This window comes from Morone saxatilis, unplaced genomic scaffold, assembly GCF_004916995.1.
Source record: "Morone saxatilis isolate NCDOM2014 unplaced genomic scaffold, NCSU_SB_2.0 Contig1, whole genome shotgun sequence".
Taxonomy (NCBI): Eukaryota; Metazoa; Chordata; class Actinopteri; family Moronidae; genus Morone; species Morone saxatilis.
In genome coordinates this window covers 3,817,666-3,825,895 of record NW_023339651.1, presented here as the reverse complement: position 1 = coordinate 3,825,895, position 8,230 = coordinate 3,817,666, and the positions used below count along the sequence as shown (strand labels likewise).

Below are 8,230 nucleotides of genomic sequence, written 5' to 3'. Positions count from 1 at the left end.
CAGAATGTGATAAATGCCAACACACACACACACACACACACACACACACACACACACACACACACACACACATTGCTTTGTCTCTCCTACTCATTGAGTGAAGTCCTGACTGGTGTGTGCTGAAATACGAGCACAGTTATCGCCTCAGATGACCAGTTGAGTTGCAGAAAGAGACACACTGCCACGGCTGCTGCTTTGGTCAATCTCCAGGTTTTTCCATGACTAGAAAACTAGTCTCTAAATGTCCAGGTTTTCCAGATTTCCCAGGACCCATGGGAACCCTGTAGAAGGAGAATGAATATTGAACTTGCATTGGCCAGAAACACCAATCTAAATGAATAATAATCTTGCTGCCTAACTGACTGATATGTAACTGTCTGCTAACAAATGCTGTGCTTCCAGCGTCTTTCTGCTGCCCCCACTTTACATTGTTTCTCCAGCACAGTTGAAGTAATGTGAGATTGTCTCTATGCGTGATTGCAGATTCTTGGACAAAAGGTTTTTAAATGCAAAGCCGGAAATGTTCTAATAAAGCAGCATTTTCGTGCATCTTCACATCAGCATCGCTCTTACAGTATGACTGGTAGATTCCACTGCTGGAAAGTTAATGATGGTGTTTTAGTAACAATATTATTGTGAAAATGATTATATTATATGATTATTGGATATTGAGGGTTCATGTCCCAACGAAACCCTTCTAAGGTAGAGATCAAAGACGAACACAGTGTCTTTCTGACTTCCATAGTTCCCACTTGAAAGCGTCTCTACAAGTTGAGACACAAAACCACGCTCCTTATGTTGCCTGTCTAACAAAGGATACAAGATTCAAGGCATCTTTTTTTAATGACTCGATCTCAACAGTCTTCATTGCTTTGGATCTTCAAGTGAAGACAGGAGATAATCGTGACGGCCCCGATCATCTCGAGGCTAAATCTGACACACTCCTGAGCCCTGCTCCATATTCCATTATCAGATCATGTCCCTGGACGTCAACATTGTCAAAATGTTCCGTGCATAACACACCTGTAGCACTTGTTAAACAGATACTATGACACATTTGTACTGGGTAACAGAGTGAAGATGTGTGAAACTAATAGGAAGTCTTAAATGAGCCATTTTATATACCTACTAGGTCAAGTGTACTGTATTGTAACATGTTGGGAAAGCAGAATATTTAGATTGAAGCAATCAATCGAAACAATCAATCCCAGAAGGCCTCGGCTCTCCCCCACCCCAACCAAAAAAAGATCTTTCCCCAGCTCTCCCAAAGTGGCAACTAAATTTAGTTAATTTGTCACATGAGGGATGTGTTTAATTAGTGTGCTGAACCCTGTATTTCATGGCATGGATTTATTGTCAGCCTGGACACAGAAAAGCATCTTAATTCCCGGGCAGTTTGGCAAAGGAGCACCAACGCCGTGGTAAATCAGGAGTGAAGAGCTACTGTAACAAGGACTGTAGGGGGGAGGAGGGCGGAGGAGGATGAGGGAGGAGGAGAGATAAAAGGAGCAGAAATAGGATAAAGTGTTTCACCTCTGCCCGCCGCCTGCTATTGCTGTAGTCTGACATTGTGCTATGTGCAACATTGTCTTTGACATTTTGTGACTGCTAGCTGTGAGCTCTGAAAAGGTCATAGGTCCTGGATTTTAATCGATGCATTGCTCCCATGTGTCTGCCGTAATGACGACACCGTGGTACTGTACGTTATCTGAATATTATAAACTACCCACAAAATTAGCAGCATGTTCAAGCTGCAATAATCAATATTTTGTTATATAGATCAACGACTAAGGTGAAAGGTGTTGGTCTTAGTGATGAACATGAAGAGAGTTATCACCTGACCCTGCAGTTTTCCTCAGCTCTATAGAGCTGTTTTGAACGTCTCGATTTTCGAATAGCTAGAGCTGCAATTTTATTTATAGATTATTCTTTTGGGCTTTTGAGACAGACAGGAAAAGGGGTAGGGAGAAGGGGGGACAACATGCAGCAAAAGGGCCGTAGGCTGGAATCGAACCCAGGTCGCAGTGGTAAGGAGGACGCAGCCTTAGTGGGGCTCAGGCTCTACCAGGTGGGCTACCGGGGCGCTTTTAATTCTAACATAGTTTAACAGTTTATCAAGAGCCTGTAGGATTAATTTCAGTAGCTACAATGTCAACTGTCATTGTCAAATTTACTCTGTAGCTAACTCATGTTAAATCTGTGGGTCTGCAAAACATAAGCTATATAACTGATTGAAATTGAGTGAAATTTAAGACTGTCCTCTGCTAAACCATAAGGTAAACCACTATAGACTGTAAATCTTGACTTTGAACAGGTCATTGCAGTTTGAATATTTTGTATTTTTCCACGTTTGTATAAAAAATTCACACTTTTAATAAGACGTGACAGCCCTACTAGCAGATGAGTGACGGGGTAAGCCAGAGGATCCTGCATGTCTAACAAGAGGATACAGCAGAATCAACATTGATCTGTGGCAGGCAGGGCGACTGGATATTGAAGAGGTCATTTCATTGGCAGTGGGCTGTTCTGGGGGGAGAATAGAGGAGGAGAGGATAGACGGAGATTATACAACAGAGGGGAGAGGAGGGGTGAGAGATGCTGTGGATAATACTGGGAGAGGGACACAGAGAGGTGTTGGGTTTCAAATAAAGTGCAGAATCTGCAGATCTGACCTGAGCCCAGCACATCAGCTGCTCCGCGAACGTTGCCAAGTTACATTCCTCGTGGGGTTTTGGCTTGTCAGTAATGAAAGTGTAAGGCAGATAGAGACTAAGAAGGCAAACACAAACAAGTCGTGATTTACGCATATGCAAATAGCTACACATTTAACAAATACAGTTCAGGAAACCTTCCTGTGTTCTGTACATGCAGACGGCACAGAGTCTTTGTTCGCTGTAAGATGATTCCAGGGAAGATGATTGACTTTGCAGCAGAGGTCAGGTCTTGTATTTGCATCTCCTGGCACAGAAGATGCTTCGCTAGGCAAGTTTGGTCACAGCATATGTTCCCCAACCACTCTTACCCTTGTTTGTTTTCTTTATTAATTTGTTTCTTCTTTCTTACCTCATTTTTCTTCTCCCGCTCCATTTATTGTTCTTCAGCCACAGTAGAGTAAGCGGCTACCATAAAGCAAATGTCTTATATGTTTTTTCACATTAGGCTTGACATTTAAAAATGATTTATGGGCCTTTATTTCTCATATCTGCGAATTTTTATATCAAATCCCATTTCTTTTCTGGATTTAGGATGAGCTAACATGCCAAACATATAAGACACTGTTAGCTCGCAGGTCGTAGTTGCTAGCAGAGCAGTATGTTGGGAGGCGTGGGTTTGGATCTGAGTTGGCAAAAAGCACAATCAGTTATCGAAAAACATGAGTGATGGATGCCAACAGTCTTGGAGCTACATATCTCTATACGTTATGCTTACATTATGGTCTTCAGAGGGAACCAATAGGCTTGGAGCCACTGACAGGGCAGAGTGTTAGGGGTTAAGAGATTGACTAACACATTGTTTGTTTTAAGACAAAGATACCGTAGAGTAGTGCCAGCCTTATCCTTTAAAATGACTTATGATAAGGTGCAGCATTTCTCTGGGGCATAGGTTTTTTTTATGATTCTGTAAAGCCAGCCTTGCACCACATACACACTCACCTTATTGTTCCATTTCTCTGTTTGCATCCTCCAGGGAAGGTGTATGTTCACTGCAGAGAAGGCTACAGCCGCTCCCCTACCATGGTTGTTGCTTACCTCATGCTGCGCCACAAAATGGATGCCCGGCTGGCGGTGGCCACCGTGAGGCATAAGAGAGAAATCGGTCCCAACGACGGCTTCCTTCGCCAACTGTGCCAACTTAACGAGAAGCTGGCAAAGGAGGGCAAGCTGAACGGGGAGGTGGGCAAACTAAAGACCAAATGAAAGCAGGAGAGACGCTCTGCCCTCCGTCTCCTCCCATCATGCCTTTCACGGGCTTCAGCTGCTCTCGGAGACCGACCCCACCCTGACCAAACCAGCACCCATCTGACACACCAGGGGTATTCTCAAACACAAACATACATGCATTTATCTGTGTAGATAATTATTCCTCATGCACACACACAGTCTCACACACATACATGTTTTGTTTTCTAGTCCTCAGACGTCTGTCACTGCTGCTCTGGAAGGGGACGTCTTGTCAGTCCTCTTACCTGCTCCTACAAAGAGTGATCTCAAATACTAAAACAAACCCCTCAACCCCCTTTTTTTAAAATCTACACTACCCAGATGTGCAGACGTATCGCTGCTAGTACCTTAAAGCTCCAAATTTCTAGCGTTTTTTGGGGCTGAGCTACGTAAAGCATTCCTTCAGTTCCCACAAGTTGAGACGGTGAAAACTTTCCCCTGATTTTTAAGATTTTCCTTAAATAGTTGTACAAGATTATAGCACAATCATTCCATAGTTTTCCACTGCCGGGAATGTCAGTGATGTCTCCGCCAGCAGGAGTACTCTATAAATTCCAAATATTTAAAGTCGGTGGCCACACACGATGCAACCTGCAGAGAAAATATGTCCGTTATGTTACACAGAAAGTGATATGTGAATCCCAAACATTCCATGAAAACTGAAAAAAGCCCCTTAAGAGTTTTGTTTGCCCACTCAATCCTTTTAAAATCCTGAATTCTCTTCTACCTGTATTTAATGCACAAACTTAAATTATCCACACTCTAATGCAAGCTGTAGCTCTATGTAGCATGTCAGTCGGCATCCTTGACTCTCTGGCCTCTAGTTTGACGGTGGTAGCATTAGATTTGCTGGCACCGACGGCAGCAAAGGTCGAGCTAATTAAAAATAATGAGCTGCGTGGGTTGTTCATGTAGCGGCCATATTTAACTGCTGATATCATGAATGTACATTAGAGCTAAATATGCCGTTATTCTAGTTTGTCATTGAGCTCAATCAGGCTACACAGAAAGACAAATCCCGTTTATGTAAGTAGGTGTGGTAGAGGGGAACACTGAATGGAATTTCCTCTCAAAAAGAAAAAGGTCACTTCTGCACCCTTAAATTTACACAACTTCAGTTCTGACGTGGCTTATTTACAAGTTCAATTTCCTCCTGCATTAGAAATATTGAGTGTCATTCATTTGAAGTTATTACAATTTTATATAAAGGCAGCTGGAGATGAGTTACTCACCATCAGTGAGCTGTAGCCGCCTCCCATTATCTGGGTAGATGGAGGTTTACACTCGATAAATACAGTCTGAGCACAATCTGCTGGTTCAGTTTGTGTGTTAAAGTATTATTCTCGCAGGAAACACTTTTACTAAGCGCAACATTTTTACAGACCTTAGTTGGTCATTTTAAATAGTTTTGTAGTTTTAATCCTTACATAATTCCTATAAAGATGAACACCGAGTATCTACACAGGAGGTGTTCCAGCTGTGTTAATCGATTTGAATCAATGCGGCTGTCAACAGCGGCAGCGTAACGGCTTGGGTTTCACTCGTGCTATATGCGAGGGTATTTTTACACCTCAGATCTATTTTCTGTGTAACTACAGTGATCATGTGTTGGGCTTCCAAAGCGCAGGTGACCTACACTCTCACAATAGTGCGCCTGAATGCATCCTGAAGCTGCTGCTCCTCCTGTGTAGACGCTGATGTTAGTTTCGAAAGGGAAATCTTTAATCTTTATGCACTCACTATAATATTATATCATTATTTCTCTGTCACTAACTATTGTACAGTAGTTATACAGCAACGTATCATAAGTTATTTTTTTATGGATTTACTTTTGATCATTTAGTGACAGTTTTTATTTTATCAAGGGTTTTGGTATATTTCTCATATGGAATAGATTAATTGAATCACCTGGTTTTTGTTACAGTTCAATTTGCCGTCAACTTAGAAGACATCCACACTAAGCCAGCTAATTTTGAAAACGGATTATGGTTTTTACATATTTGTACAACTGAATGAGCGTAAAGTTGAGGGTGAACAACAAAGACAACAGAAAGTTATTATTCTTACTTTTACTGAGCAGGCATACGTCAAAAGCTCAGTTCTCCTAAAATGTCGGTTTCCAGATTCTTCCACTCTGTAGACCGTTTTCAAAAACAGCAACTCCAGATTAGTGTGGACAGAAGGCTAAAAGGTGGACAAAAGATTTTTTAAATTTAGCCGGTTTAGTCAGAGGTTCTTCAAATAAAGAGGAAATAGATTTGTTGTAGTCAGTTTTTTAAAACTTCAGCAAGCTGGAGGACTGGGCCTCTTCCACTGGTGAGTAGATGTGCTCCTTTTGGTTTAAAACACCGGCATTGCTGATTTATGTAAAAAAAAAAATGAATACTGGTGCTCCAGCGCGGGAAAGTTGCCACAGAATCCATTTTTAAAAACTCTATAATGCGAAATATAGAGATTTACCTGCCGGTGAGCGACTTCAGCAGCGTTGTGTGAACTTGTTCAGCAAGGGCTTGAATATTACAGATGTTCAATAATATCTACGCACACTTTAACACACTAAAATCTGCAGTAGCATAGGGGTGTTAAAAGCTGAAAGTTTTACCACCTTCAAACTAGAGGCCTTTCAGTTTTAACTGTCAAATGCATCACAGGGGGAACGATGCCACCCACTTTCAACAGAAAGTTCCAGTCATCACGCCAGAGAGTTGTCCACTGCCAATTCCCTGACACAGCCATTCGGCCAGTATCCAGTTCCACTGTTTTCATCAACACAGTTTGTCAGAGGTCCATACACAACATGTCACTTGTCTCACTCCTAAGTGTGTGTGTCATACAGTAACTTATTATGCCTGACTTTATGCACACACAGGGTCAAATCACAAAGCCTTTTTTGGTTGTATGTACTAAAGCATTGCAATATATGTCAATACCCCATCAGATATATGGAATGTAATCACATCTAAATATGACTATTCAGGCTGTAGTTGTTACATATAGACAACAGTAGTCCAACAATACATTTTGGAAGACACTATTTATTACTGGGCATAATGCTGTAAACTAGACCTAGTGCCAGGAAATACAGTGATGGAGTGTTTTTAAAACCTGCACCAGGTCACTCCAGTTTTTTTTTTTGAGACAAATTCCCATAAAAAGTGTGAGAACGAGGGAGTGTAGGCGGTTTGAGATGGAAAGTCAGAACTGTTGAGCTGGATGACTACCAGCATCGCTTCAGTTTGTGCCAGTAGTTCAGCCACTATGTCCCACACATCAGATTGCATATTCCTCCTGAACAAACGGCCGGGGGCATGTTAGCATAATTCCAAGGGGATAGTCGTCTCACTAGAGAGGAAAATGGAAACTAGGTTGTCTCACCTCATTAATGGCACTATTTATTCCTCCTTTGATATATCTGTATACATATGAATATATACATGTATACTGTATATACATATTTAAGTGTTGACATATATGAATGTATGAGCAATGTGTCTATAACGTGTAGGTATCGTCAGTATGTCTTAAGTCCTTATATATCATGTTATATTTGTATATGCTCCTCCATTCTTTCTGTTCCACGGTTAATTACATGTGCATTAATATTCAAGTATAATGTACATGTAAAGTGTTGTGTGTAATTGTGATATTTCGTATCGCAATTGTGCAAAAGTTGCTTATAATAGCAGGGTTTTTTCCAAGCTTAGCTGGAATACTGAGGCATGTAATCATCGTGTTTTTATGAGTGTTTTGTACAGTTTTAAGTTTCCATGGTAATGCTAATTTATTCATAGTATACAGCAAGATGCAGGTGGCAGCCTGAGATGGATATGGATTATCCTGCATATGACCTTACAGCGTTCATGTCATCGTGTCAAACTCATCCCATCACCCGTTCATCTGGTGCCTCAAAGCATTTACGTCTCGCTCTTTCTCGACAGGAGTTGGAGGTTTTTCTTAAGATCAGGATCTTGATTTTCTCTTTGGATGAGAATTAATTGATTCTCCAGCTACACTTTGAATATCAATGCAATGTTTTAGCTGCAAAACACTCCATGGAACTCACTCACAAACATTACAAAACAGCTTTTATATAATGGTAGTGTGAGTTAGACAAAAATAAAGACTGACTTATTTTAGGCCTAAAAAGACTTGTGTTTCCAATGTAACAATCAGTGACACCTGCGGACCAGTGGTATCTACGAAAAGTGGAAAATGTAGTTCAAAATTAGTGGTTTGCTAACAGTGATGTGAACTGAGCACTGAGAAGAGACGGCTCACAAGGGCGAGGA

General features: G+C 41.3%; 1 protein-coding gene across 1 annotated transcript in view; it reads left to right on the top strand.

Annotated features, from left to right (window-relative positions):
* dusp3a (dual specificity phosphatase 3a) overlaps positions 1–5,303 on the top strand; it is a 15,455-nt gene extending 10,152 nt beyond the window's left edge. Inside the window, exon 5 of the mRNA XM_035669129.1 lies at positions 3,688–5,303. Within this exon, the coding sequence (XP_035525022.1) occupies positions 3,688–3,917 (230 nt within the window). The 3' untranslated portion in view covers positions 3,918–5,303. The remainder of the gene's footprint in view (positions 1–3,687) is intronic.
* Positions 5,304–8,230: the final 2,927 nt, after the last annotated feature.